Source organism: Rattus rattus, chromosome 17 (genome assembly GCF_011064425.1).
Source record: "Rattus rattus isolate New Zealand chromosome 17, Rrattus_CSIRO_v1, whole genome shotgun sequence".
Lineage (NCBI taxonomy): Eukaryota > Metazoa > Chordata > Mammalia > Rodentia > Muridae > Rattus > Rattus rattus.
Genome location: NC_046170.1, coordinates 46,900,494 through 46,921,486, shown reverse-complemented (window position 1 = coordinate 46,921,486; position 20,993 = coordinate 46,900,494). Strand labels below are relative to the sequence as shown.

At 42.5% G+C, this 20,993-nt stretch overlaps 1 protein-coding gene across 1 annotated transcript in view; it reads right to left on the bottom strand.

Annotated features, from left to right (window-relative positions):
* Nucleotides 1–20,993, bottom strand: part of Pard3 (par-3 family cell polarity regulator) — a 546,246-nt gene that overhangs the window by 217,918 nt on the left and 307,335 nt on the right. Inside the window, 5 exon segments of the mRNA XM_032887697.1 lie at nucleotides 4,431–4,601; nucleotides 5,236–5,424; nucleotides 14,618–14,656; nucleotides 16,813–16,941; nucleotides 18,376–18,515. Coding sequence (XP_032743588.1) covers nucleotides 4,431–4,601; nucleotides 5,236–5,424; nucleotides 14,618–14,656; nucleotides 16,813–16,941; nucleotides 18,376–18,515 — 668 coding nt within the window.

Genomic DNA, 20,993 nt, shown 5'->3' with positions numbered 1-20,993 from the left:
ACACAGTCAGGCAGATCTAATGTGGGGCAGAGAGGATCTTGCTTGTAAATGACTGTCACCATTCTGGCCATATCCCCCATGTACCCCCACCTTCCCGCTCCTCACTGGCCTATCCAAATTCATCTCATAAAACACACAGGTCAAGAATCAGGAATTATTCCTCAGGGCCCTTTCTATTCTATGTAGCTTTCTAATTCTAAAAGGATTCGATCTAAAGAGAGAATTAATTTTGAAGCCGTCATTGACGTCTAAATCCCCTCACGTGAGATTTAAGACGCCAGCTCACCTGGAAGATCTTTATGCTTAGGCTAAAATGAGGTTTTATACAGAATTGCTTCTAACAGGCATGCTGAAATAACCATGCTACAAAGAACTACGGCAATTCTCACAAATACCCATTCCCTTCAGACTTTAATATTAATTCTCATACATAAGCTTATTCTGAGTGCCACACAGAGGAAACCAGTCCCCTCCAGCCTTCTCCCTTGGGGTAGATAATATCAACTTGTCTTCCTGCTTCATGCCTTCCAAACTGGAAGGAAGGAAGGAAGGAAGGAAGGAAGGAAGGAAGGAAGGAAGGAAAAAGAAAAATCATGATAATAAAAGCCAAACACACAACAAACAAACATCTCAAAAACTGTCTATAAAGATGTCTTATCATCCTTCAGGAGTGAATGGGGATAAGGTGCAACTTCTAAAACTCTCCCATCATCCTTCAGGAGTAAAGGGGCTAGGGAAACAGTGAAGAGAGTATTCTAAAATTAAAAGGATGCTGGAGGACCTCAGCTAGGAGGAAAGGGTGGTAGCAGCAGCAGCAGACAGATTCTAGATTAAGAGAGCCCCCTTGAGTTACCAGGCACATGTCTGTGAAACACAGCGTGGTCAGGCAGACAACACTAGGGCTCAGATTCCAAAATGGCTTGACCCTGGGGGACAGGCGACATGGCCTGGCATCTGTCCTGAAGAACTAAAGAGATCAATTTGTTTGGCAGACTGTGGAAGAAGGCCTAGCTACTGAGAATCAGTCTCTAACAGATCACAGGGGAGGGCAGTATCTGCAACAGGGCAGCTGACATACACAAGAATGGGCTGAGAAGAGACTCACAGACCAAGCCGCGGATTTAGGGGCCATGTCTGAGAACTTGTGGGAACCTCATATCTCTGAAGACATACTTCCAGTGCTTAGGAGATGTGCAGGAAGAACATTCCCAAACTCTGCCTAGGAGGAGGTTGTTGGCAGAACACAAGCTCTTGAGATTCAGCATTATGTCATTATCCTTCAGTATCCTTGGGCATCTGTTCCGGGAACACCTCCAGACCCCCAAGCCCAGGGATGCTCAAGCCTTTATCTGGAAGAACACCGTGTCTAAGCAGAACCTATACATGTCCATCTACACAAAGTCTCTGATCTACAAGGACAAAGAAATGCAAACGTAGCAAAGGGCTGTTAGATTGTGCTGTTTAAGAGTGGATGACACCACGTGTCTCTGTCTGCCAACATAAGGTGACTATTTCCCTAAGATTTCCTTCACGGAAAAAGTTGGGTTTTTGTAGAACACAAACAGACTCTGCAGGTGAGGAGCAAGCTTGGAGGCAAGCATCAGATTGGGGACACATGCTGAGAAGATCAACCTGGGGAGAGCCTGTGTCATACACAGGAAGGAAAGGAAGCAGAGGCAGAGACTCACAGCAGACAGGAAGAGAACAGAGGTTAGACCTCCGAGATCAAGCAACGCAGACTGACTAGAGGTGCTGCTCAGGGGGGCTTTGCATGCTGCAGAAGGACCAGAGTTAGTGGAACACGTGTTTAAATAGCAATTAGTGGGGAGATCAAATATAAGGCTACGTCAACGTTAGGCAGGCAGTCTACACAGAGAGGCTATGGAGATAGCTAAGTGCTTTTCCAGGGCCTTGTGGGTGCTAGGCAAGCACTTTAGGTAGCGGGTAAGAGGGAAAGAGCTCAGTGGATAATGTGTTTGCTGCATAAACATGAGGATCTGAATTCAGAGCCTCGACGCTTGTGTAAAACCAAGTCACAGCAGTACTTTCTGTAAAGTGTAGTGTTGGAGAGTGGGAGACAGGTAGAGGGAGACCCCAGGAAGATCCCAGGGACTTACAGGACAGCCAGCCTAGCCAAACCATAGAACTGTGATTTCAGAGAGACTCTGCCTCAAAAAATAACAAGGATAAGCAAATGAATACACCAACACTCCCACACATACGCACAATGCAGCACCCCCAAATATGAGGAAAGGAGCCATGTTGCCAAACACAGATGCTTCTTTTCATGAATTCTCACCTTCTCTAGGAGGACATTAAGAATACAAGCCTTGAACTTCAAAAGCATTGAATGACATTCCATGCTATGGTCCCAGAATGAACTCACACAACCTACAGGAGCTCAAGAATATTACTGTGGACTGGGGCTCATTCGTGACAGCAAGATGGCCTACAAGGACACCAATATTTACCGTAGCATAATTTGCACAATCCCTTCCTGTGACTGGAATGGAAAAATTCTTTGGAAGCGATATAAATCTCACACCACCAAAAGCATACCTGAGGCTTTCTGGGAACCCAAACTGGGGTCCTCTGTCTACAAAACTCTTTAAGTCAGACCCTCTCAGTACAAATAGCTTCTCCATACTGACACAGAGAGCTCAGTACTTTATATACATCTATATCTACATACGACTAATACACACACACACACACACACACACACACACACACACACACACACACACACAGTATCCTAAGAACCAGCCATATAGAAAATGATAGCAGAGAATTAAAGTCAGCTCTGTGGATCACAGCTGCTCCCACCCTTAAATCCTCTTCATTCACGGAAATTCAAACGTAGAAGTAAATGTGACAGGGACATTTCAGTAGGGGATCTAGACTCAAATCTTTCACAGGGCAAAATGGAATAAATCAATGCCTTTATCAAAACATTATCAAGCTGGTGCAGGTTTGCCTTACTCCTGGGGAATCAGAATCCTACAGAAACAGAATGATCTTTGTTACTCCTTATTGCAAAAATCTCCCGACATTCCATATTTTTCTCTCTCTCTCTCTCTCTCTCTCTCTCTCTCTGTCTCTGTCTCTGTCTCTGTCTCTCTCTCTCTCTCTCTCTCTCTCTCTCTCTCTCTCTCTCTGTGTGTGTGTGTGTGTTCTGTGTGTGTGTCTGTGTGTGTGTGTGTGTGTGTGTGTGTGTGTGTGTCTGTGTGTGTGTGTGTGTGTGTCTGTGTGTGTGTGTGTCTGTGTGTGTGTGTGTGTGTGTCTGTGTGTTCGTGCACACGTGCCAGCAGTTGATGCCCTCTATGGTTCTCTGCTTTTATCTTTTCTGAGTCAGAATCTCTTATTGAACTCGGGGCTCAGAAATTCAGCCGGCTGGATGGCCAGTGAGCTCAGAAACTCAGGTCCTCATGTTTGTACGGGAGTATTTAACCTCTCTGCTGTCTTCTTAGCCTCCAGGTCTTGCTTTCAAAAAGACGGAGGTGACAATACTTTTGTGAGCAGACGCAGCTGTGTGTCCAGCACCTAACAAAATTTCTGGCATACAGAAGATATTTAATACATACCTGTGCACTGACCACTGTCCTCAGGAATTGTTAACTGCTCATTTCTCTAAAGAAACTATCGAATATAGACACATGCTGCTGTGCCCTCTTCTGAGAACTGCTCACAAGCATGTGTATGACTTTGATTAAAAATACCAAACAATGACTTGACAAAAAATAACCACCATTCAACACATCACTGGAAGGCTGAGATGCAAGTCAGTAAGGTCTGGAGTCTACCTCTTAGCACCTCTAGTAGAATAATGACAGGTTGTCATGCAGGCTACAGGACTCTGAGGATCACATTTGAATTCTTCCTACTCAAAAGAATTTCTGTCCTAGGTCTGAGGTTTTTGGTCAATGTTATATTGACCCTCGTTGCAAAACAAATAGCTTAATAATTATGACTATTTCATTCTACATTCAGCAAATAAAAGCAAAGCAAGTGTGTGTTGGTCTGAATAAGAACGGTCTCCATAGTCTCATACATTTGAAGCTTAGTCACTAGAAAGTCACACTGTTTGAAAGGATTAGAAGGATTAGGAGATCTGTCCTTGCTACAGCTACTATGTCACTAGGCTGGGGCTATAGCTCAGTTCAAGGAACATTTGTCTAGAATGCATGAAGCCCTGGGTTTGGTCCCTTCTATTGCATAACTAAAAATGGTGGTGCATACCTGTAATCCCAGCACTGGAGAAGTGGAGCTAGAGGACCTGAAGTTTAAAGTCATCCTACACAGAAAGCTCAGACTAAGCTGGGTCCCATGAGGCAATGCTTGAAAACAAGACGTTCTACTGACAAGCCTGCCCAATCTCATCACGCCGCAGAGATAAGTGATGGCTCCTCTTGACGACATCCTGTTTTTACCTCGTTACATCTGCTGATCCGCCTCGCCACGATGAGCTGGATCATGCCACGCTTGTTGCCCTCGGTGGACATGGACCTCCTCAGAGTCTCCATGGCTTCCTGGTTGGCTTTGCCCAGCAGAGACTCTCCGTTCACAGCTATCAGCTGGTCATTTACCCTCAGCCTTCCATCCTGTGAGGAAGGCAAGTAAAGTGAGGATTGCTGAGTGGTTGGCAAGAGGCTTCTTTTTCTGCAAGTTTAAATGATTGAAACAAAACAGGAAAGTAAAGGGGATCTGGGGGCTTTAATCTCATCGTAAGCCGCTATTGTAGCCTCTGTCTATTTCAGTCTTTTAGACATTCCCGAGCCATTATTATAATCCGTTAACTAAATGGAATTCTAATTCAAAGGACACAAAGGGACCATCACTGGCTTGCTTTCAGAAACAGCCACGAGGCTGGTTTATAAATGAGATCCATGAAGATCAAGACAACTGCAGAGAACTGCTCTCCACAAACAGCCAGGAAACTCTAGGCTTAGAAGGAGCAAATGGCTTCCCAGGAAGAGGAGGAAAAAGGGAATCTTCTCTCCAGTCCAGGGCTCATGCTTTGCCTCCACACATGCTATTTTCACTGAACTAAGAAGACTACAGACTAAGGGTCACATGACATGGAATAATGAGTTAGAGTGGTGAGCTCCATCCCACAAACAGTCCAGACAGAGGTCCTATAAAGGAAGACGATGTCACTACTAGAACGTGTAGGTCAGAGAGGAGATGAGTGAGAAGACAGCAGGTGCAGGATGAAGGGGACTGACAGGCTCTTACTTTAGACGCAGCTCCCCCGTTAATGATGGACTTAACGAAGATCCCCAAATCTGCATGGTTCTCTTTGGAGCGGTTCCCCTTGACGCTGACGCCAAGCCCTGCAGACCCTGAGTCATTCAGTGGAACTTCGAAAGTCAGAAACTCCCTGGTACCGTCGGGTGTGAGAACAACGTCCTCGTCTTCGGCTTTCTGAAAGGGAAAAGAATTGCACAGGGGTATTAAAATATCAGTGCCTCTTTCTCTAGCTACCGCACTGGAGATCTTTAGTGATAAGTTCTCTAATGGGAATCGGCAGATTACTCCCTTCCTTGACAGGATCCATGATGATGGTACAGCTGTCCTTCGAGATTACCCCTGAGCCTGGCCGTGAGCAGCTTCAGGCCATGCTTAGATCAATGTTGCACCAAACCTGCAATTGATTCTAAGGAACACAGGGGTAATACAAAAGAGATATGTAGACTCCTAAAGTCTGGAGCCAGTCTGCAAAGTGTTTGTTCTGATCCGTCTTCACTTTGTCTTTGCATGGAAGATGTCCACTGTCATTGGTAGTTCAACATTCACTGACACTGAGTGCATTTTTATGCGTAGGCAATATCAAACCCCAACGATACAAAGCCAGCCAGGAAAGGTGTTCAAATTTAGGGCCAGTACTGAGCTATAACCAGCAACATCTGGGAGACAAGATAGAACCAAATAACATCTGGGAAGAGATTTCCATAATCTCGCAATCACGCATTGAATCACTGGCAGATATCACATAAGCACCGCTGTTTAATTAATTGGCTTTACGCAACTCTTTGGTTTCCTAACTGAAGACGCTCAAAGAAAGGCTTTCAAGATCCCACACAGTTAGGATATGTAAACCCTTGTTCATTCCCTTAAAACAGAGGGAGAAATGAAAAACAAATCTATAACCCAGTGGAGTACGGTGTGAGGCCACATTCCATCCCAAATAAAAGTTCAGTAACCAAGGAGAAAAGGCAGGTTGCGGTCCAGGTCCTCAGTAACCCCACCAAGGCAAAGAGCACCACCCTGATGTCTGCCATCTCAAGTGGGAAACCAGATCTCTCCTGCAGCATCAGCCTCAGGATATACAGACCCCAGTGAAGCCTGCGATGTACTCCTCCTCCTCTTTTCCCAACTCTGAAACACTGCTGCAAGCATCCACTTCAGTTATTCCAAATGGACCATCAGTTACAGCTCTGAGCTGTCACACCAAACAGACAGCTTTCAAACAACCCCCTGTCACTCATAAAACTTGGCTATCACAGAGGATAGGAACAAGATTGATTTTTTTTTTTGTATTCTATCCAATTTTTGAAAAATTCTAAGAGCTCAAATCAAGTAACAATAAAATAACAGAATTTGAGCCTTACTCTCGACTTAATTAAACTAGCTTTACAGAAGAACCGTATTTACCTGTTTATTATATATAAACAATGTGCTATCTTAAAACCTTAAAATCCAAAGTAATGCTACAATGTTACATATAAAGCAATGTTTCTACTTTGCTGACATCAGGGGTGTGTGTGTGTGTGTGTGTGTGTGTGTGTGTGTGTGTGTGTGTCACTGGTGATAAAGCAGGGGCCTCATAAAAGGCAGTGTAAAAGCTGTCTGCTGCTGGCCTACATGCCCAGCCACATAGGAGTACAATCTTGGCAACATTTCAAAAAACAATCCTACAGTGAGTAAGGAGGAGTCAGTGTTCAATGGCATAATACCTTTATAGAACACGAACGGTATGCAGTAAAAAAGGAAAAGTAAATTTTTAAAGGACTGTGTCTATGTAAAGTAAATATTTACCATCGGATTGAGCTTCTCCACTCTTTGTAACCACTTTATCTTTACAATATTCCCAGAGAATAATTACAGCTCAAATCAATAAAACTAATGAACTGGAGACAAACTAAGGTCAAGTAACTGTATCAAAATATTGATACACCATACGTTTATTATACAGAAATATCTTTATACTCATGCAATGCCCTATAAATGCTAATGTTCGCTCCATTTTCTATTTCTTTAATCTATGTGTATCGAAAACAAAACACTAGGTAATTATTCCATAAATGACTATTGCAGTCTTACTGTAAATGTAAAAATATACCATCTGGAGGCTGGGAGCATGTCAGTGCAAGAGCACTGGCCTAGCAAACATGTAAAAGGACCCACATTCATATCAACATTACAGACAACCAAAGTAGTAATACTTAAAAGAACATCCCACATGGGTAGATTTCAATGATCAAAAGGAAAAAAAGAAATTAAACAGCATCAATAACTCCAAGCCACACCATTGTCCCCTTGTCTTTGGAATTCAGAAACAATTAGGAGATAAAATAGATTTTACTGACAATGCTGCATTTGAGAGGCCACAGACACCATAGGTTCTCGAGCTTGGCTAAGTTCAAGGAATCACAGCTGTATGTAGTGCACACAGGGACCCAACCATTACCACTTCTTCCCTCCAACCCAAAGGATCTTAAATGTCATTGGCGGATCCAGATCTTCAGTTTGGCTTTCTCGTGTTTACTGATTCCAACATTTCCATAATGATTTTTACAAAAGCTTAAAATTCTCAGTTTTTTTTTTTTCCTCCTCCTACTTGAAAAATCAAGACAAGGAGCTGAGTGAATTCATGAAGAAAAAAGCTAATCAAGGTGGGAGTGCTCCCCCACTGCCTTGCTTGGCAGTTTCTCTTGCTATGAAAACCCACAAGAGACTGTGGGGGTGGGGTGGGAGGGTCTTCTCTTATGGTTCTTGTATCAAACCTTGAGACTTTATTGTCCTTAAGAACACTGAAGGGAAGCACAGTCAGCTCCATTAGCATTTCATTATTAAGCACTTGGCTCTTGAATGAGACTGAAATTAACACCAGTTTTTAGACATTTAGTTGTTTTTTTTAATTTTTTGGCAGTAACTTTTAAAAGTTTGCTCTTCAAAACCACTTTGAGATGCGTGCGGCATCATAACAACCTCCAGGACCCTGAGCTACGCAGATCTCCATGCTCAGACAGAGTAGAAAACACTTTCTACCTTCCTGTTGTGTTACCTGAAGCGGCATCCCTTCAACCAAAGGGTTCTAGCTTGCACTTCAGGCACAAAGGTTAACCTGTTCTCCAACATACTACAGCTGGATTTGCTGCTTGCTCTCACATACGTGGGCAATGGGTACCTATTGTACACATATGTTTGGAGAGCATGAGTAAGCTTCCATAAAACTTGACTGCAGTTCTCCCTTGCATGCTTCTCCATTGGCAAATTCATCTTTAATGTCCAGAAAACAAAGGGCGTTTTATTGTTGTTATTGTTGTTCTGTCTGTTTCTTTCTTCTTCTTCTTCTTCTTCTTCTTCTTCTTCTTCTTCTTCTTCTTCTTCTTCTTCTTCTTCTTCTTCTTCTTCTTCTTCTTCTTCTTCTTTCTCCTCCTCCTCCTCCTCCTCCTCCTCCTCCCTTCCTCCTCCTCCTTCCTCCTTCTTCTTCTTCTTCTTCTTCTTCTTCTTCTTCTTCTTCTTCTTCTTCTTCTTCTTCTTCTTCTTCTTCTTCTTCTTCTTCTTCTTATGGGTTTTGTTGTTGTTGATGTCTTTTGGGGTTTTTTTTGTTTATTTTGCCAAGTGTATCAGAAATAGGGGTCCTGCCTAATGCGTCCTGTGAGAAAGCTATCAAGTTTCACATTATCCTCCGAGAAGAGACTGTCCAATGAGGAAGGAAAATTGTCAGTAGCTTTCTGCATACCCTATCTAGTGTTTTCTCTTCTGTTAGCACTAGTCCCAGTAACTGAGGCCCTGACTGCCCAGGATGGGCTGTGACTCTACAGTGAACCTAATCACATCACATGTTCCTCTCTGGGCTGATGAAATGCATAAAACATAGCGGAGAAAACAAAGGGGGAAAAGTGGTGGACACAGAGCACTGTACAATGGGGGAAGCACATGGTGACAGCTTATCACGGCACTGCTGTTCAGAGTCCTTCACACAGCAGTCCTGCTTCACTGGGCCTTTAGCCTGTAGATCCCTGGAGGAGCCATAATGAGGGAGAGATACTTCAAATTCAAAAGAGAGGGGAGAAAGTCATTCACTAAGAAAGAACGGGTCAACAATAGGTAGTCCCGTTTTGCAAACTCTAATTAAAAAAAAAAAACTATAAAAACTGACTGGGAACAATCATCCGATTGTTAAAGGCTTTCTTCAGAACTATGACGTTTAACACTGTGCTGACCTGGATGGGTTTCTGCTGGGCACAGTGGTGCAAAATTAACCTTAGAGCTCAGAAGGCTGAGGCAGAAAGACACTGAGAACAAGGGCAACCTGAGCTATTAGAGGAAAGGAGGGAGGGAGGGAGGGAGGAAAGGAGGGAGGGAGAGGGAGGAAAGAAGGACAGGAGGGAAGGAGGGAGGGAGGGAGGGAGGGAGGGACATAAGGACATATGTATGTTCACCCTGGAATGACAGGTGAATGCATAAGCAGACAGAGCATCTATAAGAAGGCAATTTGAAAGCCTCTAAGTTTGCATATTGTATATCGAGTTGACAACGGACTGTGGTTATGTACAGAGATTTGTGGGGATGCTATCTGCCTTTATTACAATTGCCCCAGACAGAGACGAAAGATGAATTTTTATGTTCGCCATTTGAGCACATCTTTCTTTAGATTGTTTATTTATTATTATGTTTATAGTTACTGGGGATTGAACTCAGGGCATTGCTCATACTAGGATCTTTTGTCTTTGTTCTCCTCTGCCCACAACCCAGATCCCCTTCCCCACTTGTTTTTGTTTTTTGTTTGTTTATTCATTTGTTTTATTTTTTAGGCACAGTCTCTCAAGTTTCCAACCCTGGCCTTACACCACAGTACCCCAAGCAGGACTTGGCCCAACGATTCCCCTGTCTCAGCCTTTCTAGTTCTGGGACTACCAGGCCTGCTTATTAAATTACAATCATATATTTGGACTTCCTATGTTATTCCCTGATTCAACATAGGGCAAATATTTTTAAAGACTAATTTTTTTGTTCATTTATAACAATAAGTTATTAACTTCCAGTATCTGCCCAGAAAAGTATCTGAAGGAAAAAAAAAATCAGAAAAACCCAAGTGTAGGGATATTCTTGAAGTGATGTGCTCTCTAAAGAAATAAAGATGCTCTCACAGTAGTTTTTTTCAAAACAGTAAGACAAAGGTACACTAAAGAACAACTTCAGACTAAGATTCCAGACACAGTACTAAATGCCATGCCATGACTTGACTTGGACTGGAGCCTAGAGGGCCATTCTGATTTCTTACTCATTTATTTTATAAACTACTGTTGGCAGTTACAGCACTGTAAAACCAATGGCAAATGATTGGTTCTTACAACTAGAGTATGCTTAGATAAGAAAATGTCCTTGCATTGAGACATTTGGGAGTGGAGAATTACATAACTGAATTTACAGTCAGCTCACAGGAAAAAAAAAATGTTATACAGAGGGGAAAAAGAGTTGAACCGGTGTTCAGCATGCCCAACTGCTAGCAATGGAAGATAAAATGGAAACTTCTGGGTTCTTTGGAAAGTTGGTTGGATGGTGTTTCCTGAGCAAACATATGAAGGAACATTTAGCTGAAGCAGACACAGGTGAATGGATGTTCTGTTCAAGCAAGCACGTGAAAGGACATGATGTAGGATGATGTCATTATGCAGGTGAAGGCAGGCACAAGATAGAACAAGGCCTGTCATTGGACGAGAAGGAAGGATGGGCGGGAGAAAAGTTTTAGAGGAAGAGGAAAATGGAGGAGAGAGAGAGAAGCAGCTGAGAGAACATGGAGGTGGATGTTAAGAGTCCTCTCTGCACATTTTACAGGTTGTAATGAATATTCTTAAGGGATGGATATATACAGGGCTTTGTGTGTCTAGGTGGGCAATTATATCTTATCAATTGGACCAGAGGTTCTTGTGTTGTGTGTTCTTTCATGTGGTAATTTAATTGAATTCAAGAGAGTATGTGGTGGCTGGAGACACCGGGCCACCAGGGAATTGGGATGTGTATGTCTGGCATGGTGGCAGCCTGCCTTGGAAACTAGATGGGCAGAGAGATTGTTGCCAGGCTCAGAGAGTAGCCATCTGAGACAGTGTGATATGGGATGGAGCAAAGAAGGCGAGAGGCTTTGCTGACTGAGATGAAGATGTCTACCAGATATCTTGGGGCTCTACAGTGCCGGATCTAGTATGGGATAAAAGACAGCATTTTTTAATTTTACGGCAACAACATGTGATGAAAGATTGTTCGCTCATGACATGCATGTATTGGTCCACCTTACATTGCATAGTGGAGCTCCAATTGTTGGGACTCCATAGAGAGAAATGCACCAAAAACTTCTGATGGTGTGCTGCAGTTTCTTGTCGCTTCAGCAGACTTGGTCTGGTTGGCAGAGTGATGCCAGCTGAGACGGACATGCTGAGGCAAGAGCCTTGAAGGACACGTGATGTTTGGAGGGTATAAATAGGACTTGACAGCCAGTGACAGTGACAGAAGCTGAGGTAGGCTTGCTTCTAGAGTTGGCTGTGCAATGCTTCTAGTCTTGAGTCTTCGTTGGTCTTTGTTTCACTTAGAGAACTTGTCCGGGTGTTCCTCCTGGTCCCTGCTGCTGACTCGTGCTGGGCCTGAGGCTGAGGCATGGCTGTCTCTGCTAGGACGGTCACTGCCACTGACTCATCTTTGCTATCCCGGCTTTACTGAACTGGACGGCTGTCGTATCTGTGAAGTGTTTGCAAGTGCATGGAGCTGCCACAGCTAACCTGTCAACGGAAGTATCCATTTCCAGACAGGAAATTGCTCCAAAGAACCGTTCTAAAGAGGTCCAATCCCCCCCAACACACATACACCCTCCTGTATCCTTTCTTTTCCACTACTTCTGGTGGTGGTGGGCTAAAAGGGAGGTTAAAGTGTTTAAGAACCATCATTAAAAATAGGTTTTGAAAAAAGTTAAAGTTTCAGAAGAGGGGGATGAAGAGAACTTCCTGAAATTCTGACAGTAAGAGAAAAAAATTACATAAGGTAATTATTCCAGATTAGCCTTGAAGCCTATAACTTACAGACTTCAAAGAAAAAAAATAAAACTTTAAAGTAAAAAATATACAAAGTTTATCCCTATGCTACAAAGATGGCTGAGAACGAATGATGAGAAAACATTTCGAGGGAAATATGTCAGAAGCAGTAAGCCGTCATTATCACAGTAAAAAGGCACCATAAGGAATTCCAACTCAATTCCTTAGTGAGTCAGCTCTGTTTGTCTTTCCAATACCTCTACATCCTGCAAAGGCTCGATAAGCATCGGTGTGGGCAGATGAAGGATTCTAATCACTTTATGCTTCCCAGAAACCACAAAGTCAGGAAGATTCAGAGCCGCAGAGGAGCGGCGTTCATCCCACAGACATTCTGCAAATCCTTCCTTCTGTATTTATATGGCAAATGCTCCAGGGGACAGCGATAGCAATGGATGACGCTAATAATAAGATAGAGATAAATATGTACACATAAAGATGTACAAGGACGTAAATGTCCCTTGACTCAGGCTGGAACTACACCTCGAGAAGCCTGTTCCAAGCTGAAGATATTGCAAACCCGAAACGCATCTAGCGTACCCCGATGTATCCAGCATTGCAGCGGACACTCCGTTAGCTAACGTACGTTGGGATAGAATATCTCCTACAAAGATTTTTATCTGATAAGGCATTCGAGCTCTCCAGTCACCTATTGATTTCTCACGGAAACTGAGATAAGAGGATGTTAAATGCAGTTTCGCCCTCCTGTGAAGTCGAAAACTGGTGGTTTTGACCCTTTGTGAGCTGGGGGGCTGCCTGTGTGTCAGCTTTTTAAAGTCACAGTTTTTCTTCTTTTTTTTTTTCCCCTCTTTTTTTGTAATCCAAAGTAAATCAAAAGTTTCACATTTTTATTTTTGGACAAGATTTTCCAGGACTTTGAATGTTTGAGTTTGGGGCCAGCTAGGACTTACTGGGGTGGCTGATGAAGAAAGCATCCATCAGACTTTCAAAGGAGAAAAGGTAGGCTGGGAGTTCAGCTCTGGGATAGGAGGCTCGGTAATATTCATGAGGGGTCAAGCCCAGTAGTAAGTAAACAAACCATTTTTAAAAAGTGAGCAGGTAGTTGTTCTAAGGGCTGGGCAAACCACGGTTTATTACTAATTTGAAATGCCATCTTCAGACACAAACATACGTATGTATAAACAAACATACATGTTCATACATGCATGTGAAACTTGTTTCCAGAGTTGCTCATTGGAGTTAGAGGGCCTATTTGTTCAGGCTTTGACAACCCCTGCTGGTCCACGCTGCACAGATTTCAGCTACCTCGGCCACAGTGACTGTCTTTTCCAGGAGAACCATCCCCTCAGCTGCCCTCTCTCACGAACATCTTCACTGTGTAATAAATACACTGTGGTCTTCATTAGCTGTCACTGGCTGGGTCATTATACAACCAAAAACTCAGTCTCGTGGCTCTTTCTAACCTGTACTCATTCATGAGTGCGTAATATTCCTGAGGCTACGTCCTGACTCTGCTCCGAGGTCTCATGATGAGATATTTGAAAATGCCATTCTATTTATTGACGTTGACTGTTGATGTATCTATATTTTAAGAATCGAGTCTGATTAAAGCCTTATATTCCGATGATTTTGGTTTACCCATTTGGTTACAACTGTTTTAGGGGGTTAGGGGGTAGGGATCCTACATAGCCCTGGCTGTCCTGGAACATACAGAGATCCACCTACCTCTGCTGGGGTTAAAGGCGTGAATCCCCATACTTAGCTGAGTTGGGGGATATTTGTATTTGCTATTTAATATGCAGAGAGCCCGACTTTTAGCTGTCTACTGTTAGTATTAAATTCTCTCTCTTCTACCATGGGGCACACCATCGCAGAGACCAACACATTGCCTATAACAGACAGCGTGTGGTTGGTGCAGAACAGAGTACAGTCAACCCTTAGTTCCCAGTGTGGATCAGGGTCAGTCTTCTATAACGGCGGACATGGTGGAGCTGTACCTGTACTTGAACTTGATCCCAGAATGCCTGACTTATTCCCGGCCCTTTTTTATTATAACAACTATGCTTGCCTCAATCACTGATCTATCACCGTATCCCTGCTGATTACACTTCATATTAACACTCTCTTAACCTCGCCATATTATATAAACAAACAGGAAATATTTCTGGCATCTCCCTTTTTACTATGCCTGTTTGACAAGCCTTCCCTCCAAGACCCCCTTGCCCCTGATATAAGAGTAAATAAAAATCATTTTTAAATTAGACCACCTTGGTAAAGAGGCAGGACAAATAATATCACCACAGTGAATTGGCAGGGTACTGGAAGATCTCTAAAGACAAGTTTCTTACCGTTTCTTTTGGACTCTGCATCTGGCTGGGTTCGGCATTCTAGAAGAATTAAAGAAAAACATCAGTACAGACCCGAGGACATGATGCTTTATTAAACGAGATTAGATTGTTTTAAAATTAGATTATTCCCTTTACATTGTAAAGTAAACATTGTAAGGTCATTGTAAGTGGGCTGACATAGGGCTGTCTTCTGGACAGTCAGGGTTTCTGTCCAGATTTCAGCAGTTCTTCTAGACAGAAGTTTCCCCTCTCATTCACGTTACCTCATGAGCTATGCAGGAAAAGAAACGTCATCAAACTCTGTATCTGAATATGCTGCCATTTCTAAATGCATTTTCTCATCTCCCCAACTAAACCTCAGGGCCATTCGACAGCTCTACGGATAAAAAAACGTCTGTATGGCGGTGGGAAACACTTGAGACTTGAGCGTGTTCTACCGGGAACACGTATAATTCTTCCCATATAATCTAGATCGTGAAAGGTTGATAATTTGGTTTGTTTAATTTTTAACAAAGGACAAAACACTGATTTAAAAAAAAAAGTATTTAGACTGAGACCCATAGAACTGAAACCGAGAGAAGAGTTAACACTAATTGGAGTTAAGGATTATTTTTAAACACTCCCTTTGACTTTTCAGAAATGTTATTATTTTAAGTCTTGAAAAGCAGCTGCAGCGCGCACAACAGACTGACAGCCTACTGGCCCCGTCCTTAATGAAAAGCTCACAAGCAATAAATTAAACGAGGGAGGGGGAGGGGGAGCGGGAGCAGCAGACGGGAGAAACAGAAGCCTGGAAGATCCAAATTGGCCCAGAAGAACCTGCATAACCTCAGGCTGGCACTGGCTCCCCTGTGAGACTGCTGAAGAGCAGTGCTGCAGTTTGGCAGGCTCAGTAAGGCCAACATGCAGTCCTCAGAGTGCCAGGCAGGGCTGGGGCTTCCTGCCTGCCCAGGGGAGGCTGGTGCTTTGGAGAGCGCTCATTTGCAATCGAATAGAGACAGCCCAGATTTAGGATCAGGTGGCATCTTCAACACAAAATTGGATAAGAGCAGAGGAAATGGAAAATGGCATTTAAATGGAGAAATGATGCATTAAACATTCCCTAACTATGACGAAGTTTTCATAATTTATTCAAAGTAAACGCAACTCGCAAGTGTTCACTCATCAGACCCTACCAGGGTCTGAAATCCCCCACGAAGCCAATTAAGGACTTTCAGGCCTGTGTGTAACAAGGGATTGGGACACCCATGACTGAAACCTAGCTTTAATGGCTACTTTAAAGGCTGTTTAAATAAACTAATTTCTATAGTGAGTATCGCAGCCATGATGCATCACAATGCATAATTTAAGAGAATCGGGTCTACGTGACAGATTTGGGAACTGTAGCCCTAAATCCTGTCACTTGTCAGGGCGACACAAAGCTAGCAGCTAGCTGAAAGGAGATATGGAACATCTGAGATGGCTCGGGTCAAATCTGCCTCGGAATATTTAAGATGCTACTTGTGCTCGAGCCAAAACAACCTTCTACCCACATCAAAAGATAAAGACGACTCTCCAAGCAAGTCACTTTTATATGTGAGCATATAAAATTCATATACAAATAATAAAAATAACAGTTTTTTTTCCCCAAAAGCACATTCAGAACTGCATTTACTCTCCACATCTTATTCCCACCAAAACCATTTTGAAACCTGCTGCAATGGTTAATGTCAGCATGGAGGGCATAAGTGCTCCAAGCTTGAGACATGTCTCTATTTTCCTAACACTAATTGTGCTAAGTTTCCCTATCCATCCAACAGGAAGCACCATTAACTTTGCTTAGGTGTATTTACTACAAAAATCTGAAACCTGAAAATCTGCCACATGAGGGGAGGAGAGGGCAGTGTTTCGAGTATAGCCTTTGGGGTGACAGTTATGAAATAACTGATGTCTTGGGGGGTTCGACAGGGTTAGCAGGAGAAACAGTGATAAACTCATGATTTCCCTGAAGCCCCCCTTACAAGCTGTTTATTAAGCACTCATCCACACGTAGTTGAGTGTCTATGGCTAAGACTGGCACGGTTGAGCTACACATGAAGAAAATAAAAACGTTAGAGGCCCCTTACAGCAGGTGTGAACATTCACAACTGAGTAGGTAGCCTAGGTCACTGGTTCGAATGCATGAGAAGTCCTCCATCTGCCTTATAGTTACACACCATTTCCCTTGGGTGGAATGCCTCTTCTTGACGAAAGACCAGAAGGCTCACGGTCCCCTCCATCTTGGTGCTTCTCAACAGGGAAACAACTTCCTCCTGGGACTTGCCTGCTAAATCTACTCCATTGACCTAAAACAAAGAGAGATTTTTTTTTTTTTTTTTTTTTTTTTTAGTTACAACCCTGTCTACACAGGCAGAGGAAGAAAAAGCCAGAGACCAGAACTGACAGTGTTCGTTAGTAAGTGAGAGTCTTTCTGTGCAAATTTTGGTCATGATTAGGTAACCATGGAAGCCTTGGTGGCTCATAAAAGAGGTTGAACAGGTAGCCAGATGTCAGTGAGGAAGCAATAAATCCTTTACTGTTCACCCATAAACCAGAGCTGCAACTGCCAGAAATATGCCATAAACAGCAACCACAAGGCCAAGTCAACATGAAGCCACTACAAGAACTGAGCTCTTGAACAGCCTGTGTGCAACGGGTTTTCCAACAGCCAAACAGGAGAACACAGCACGAGTCTTCTAATACAAATGCTTTAAGTTTCAGAGAAAATGAAGAATAAATATTTTATTATTAAAAGGTAAATACTGAACACCAAAAAGAATCACTAAAAAATATAGATAGATAGATAGATAGATAGATAGATAGATAGATAGATAGATAGATAGACAGACAGACAGGCAGGCAGATAGATGATAGATAGATAGAAAGATGGATAGATAGGTAGAAAGAAAGAAAGAAAGAGAGAAAGAAAGAGAGAAAGATAGATAGATAGATAGATAGATAAAAAATAGTTTGGTAGGTAAAATAATGGCCCAGTGTTGAACTCTTGCCTAGAATCCCCAGTGAGGACACTCAGGCATGGCTCAGTTGTAGGCTTGTGGCTTGGTGCTGTAAGGCATGGCTCAGCAAAGAAGCACTTGCCTAGCATGAGAGTGGAATCAAGTTTCATTTAAAAAAAAAAATAGGTCTTAAGTTCTGAGTTGGTGCCTTTTTCTTTTACACAGCTTCCAACATCAGAAATTATGTCTTTGTGTATTTTTGCAGTGACCTTAAATACCAGTGAAATCAGACCATAAGCATCAAAAGATTTCTAAAATCTGTTTTCCTTGCTGATGACTTTGGATGTTGTGCGTCTCGGTTCATGGTCCAGGTTGCCATGCCAACCTTTCGGCCTTTCCTTTCAAGACACATTGTCTGTGTTTACCTTATCTATCTGTCTTGGTTCTATTGTCTAAGTAGTTGATTTGCCTATGCTGACACACAGTAAGTATGAAGCCGTCTAAAATAAAAATCACAGAGGTATGGCGTGTGCATAATGACAAGATATGCTCCGGCCTCATAAACCAAATATCTATATAGCTAATATTTATGAATAATCTAGACATAAATGTAATTTCTCTTCAGATAACATGGGGAAGCATACAGTAAAGCAAATTGTTTTCCGATGCAACATTCCTGCTAAAATACACAGTTTTCTATTTCACGAAAACGTTTTCAAAACTAACTCCCAAAGAAAGGAACTTTTCTGGGAGCCTGTAAGTCCTTGCCTAGAAGCTACTCACCTCTATTAGCCGGTCTCCCGCCTTGAGCCTGCCGTCCTGAATGGCAGCCCCTCGAGGAAGAATGTTCTTGACATAAATGGGAGCTGAGCCACCTATAGTTACGTCTCGGGAAGTGATGCTAAATCCCAGTCCTTCTGTACCTAAGGCAGAAAACAGAGACATCTGTAGGTGTTGCTCTGTACTGTGAGCTGTTCATGCGTGCCACAAGCAAAGGACCGGCCCATACCATCCATGTCCGCTCCTCATTTGATGACGTCCAATGGCCTATGTTTCTTGGAATGCTTTGAAAGTTTCAATGAAGTTTTCCAACTGGACCGTTTGGAAGATCTCAACTGTTTAGCTCTAGAAGCCATTCATCTTCTTTGGTGGTCTTACCCAGGACAAGTTCATGTTAATGAACTCATACGTGAACTTTAAGTCTTTGGGTACCAAATGGATCTGACAGCTCTGGCTTGAAGAGGTCAGGAATAAACATTTCTGTTAAAATCTATAAAGTCTTTGGGGTCTGGAGAGATGGCTCAGAGGTTAAGGGCGCTGGGTTCTTACAGGAGACTTTCCAGCACCCACATGGTGGCTTATAACCACTCTAGTGCCAGAGGATCCAACACCCTCTTCTGGCCTCCACAGGCATGGCATGCATGTGATACACAGACACACATGTAACACGCATATACACATAAAATAAAAATAGGTGGTAAAAACTCCATGACACCTTAAAACTCAAGTATTGGTAATAATGGTACCCAGATCTAGAGCACAAAGCAGGAGGGAGAAAAAAGTGTTCAGGGATGGTACATAGAACAATAATATTTTTAGTGATCGTCCTTCCTCAAACCCCAAGGTCAGCCATCAACTTAGATACATGACCTATGCTTCTTACCTTTGTCAGATTCCCTTCCAAGTAACCGAAATGATCCTGTATGTGGTCCCATCCCCATCCCTGGGCAGATCGCTCAGGGAAGAGTCCCCCTGGGATCAGGGATACTAAACCGTACGGCCACCCTGTCATGTTTCAGGGTACCAAGGTGAATGGGATATCGGTAACTACTTTCTTGATTAAACGACTTCATGTTGTCTTTGGTAGATTTCTTCTCGAACAATCTTAGACCAGTATGTCGTGGAAAGGAGTTAGACCCCATTAGAACCCAAAAGTAAAGAACAGAACCACACTGAGGTGCAGCGGGTGGAGCTCGACAAATTACTGTGGAATCACGGAATTCTACAACACTTCTAGTGAGCAATTTCTATCTAAGCTCATTTACTTCTCGTGCTACTTTTCGGTTAATAGGATGTCAAAAGCATGGCCATTGTGAGACGGACAAAGAGATACGTAAGGTCAACAGTGAAGAAGAATATGGAGTATGACATGCGGTTCACATAAAAAATGAATCAAAACGTGTAACGCTCGAGAAAACAGAGACAGAAAATTACGAGTTGAAGAGAGAGGAACAGAAATGAATCTCAGTAGTTCTTTGAAATGGAACATGCCAGAAATATTCTCAGGCTCAAACAAAACCCTCTATACCCAACCGGAAACCACATTCAGATTGACTGTTAGGTTTCTGCTATTGTCTGTACTGAAGCCTTGAATGGCAAGCTGTCTATATGAATTTTACTAATTATTCTTCTGAGGCTGTCCCATATGTCTCTGTGCCTGAGCGAAACTAATGGCTGGCAATAACATCTACTAAGAAAGAATTTTAAATTATTCTCTTTGGCAATATTAATTCATACAAACTACAAAGATGGACTATTACGTGAACCACAATTCTATTAAAATAACAGTAGTAACCCCTAAATCTATAAGTCAGAAGTTCAGGCAATAACCTTTAAGGGGAAGATAAACAGATGTCAGTTTTCATCTGGTGATGCCAACGAGACATTCTGCTCTGATGGAAACAGATTACTAACCTTATCCTCTTGCTTTATTAAAAAGCTAATTTCTACAAAAGAGCAGGGGATTTGAGAATGCCAGAGCGGTAATAAATATTAAGAAATCATAATTATTGAAGCAAGTAAGTTGGGGCTTCTCTGTTCTGCAGCCTCCTGTGAGAGAGTTACAAAATTATTTCAGTGAGTGATTATCCCAGAGGCTTCTTTTTCTGGTACAAGGCATTGACTCCAGCTTGCAAATTAATATCACTTAGAGCACAATGGTTTACTCTGAATTGAACATATATTTAACATGATCACACTATTTTTAATGGGCTTCATAAAAGACCCTCACTATGATAAGAACTGGTAAAAAATATATTTTTCCAGCTACCAGGAAATATTTAATTCTGAAGCAATCATTATGACCATGTCTGTATTCAATCCTAATCAAAGACGATCAACATTCTCTTCCTTCTTAAGTATAGTCAACACAATCTGTTTATGTAAAACATCTGTAGGCACTGCTGCAAAGGCAGCGGCTACCTCTGTTGCATGATTTCCCTGCTGGTTAACAAAAATCAATACAAATCTATGGGACACTACATCATTTAGATTAGTCAAAGTTAGAGAAATATTTAAATAAAACCCACCATTCCTAATGTTTATGAATGAAGATCAGACTTTCTGAATTAGGTGAATAAACGTCCTCTACCTTTCTGAATGATAAGAAAGCAAAGCTACTA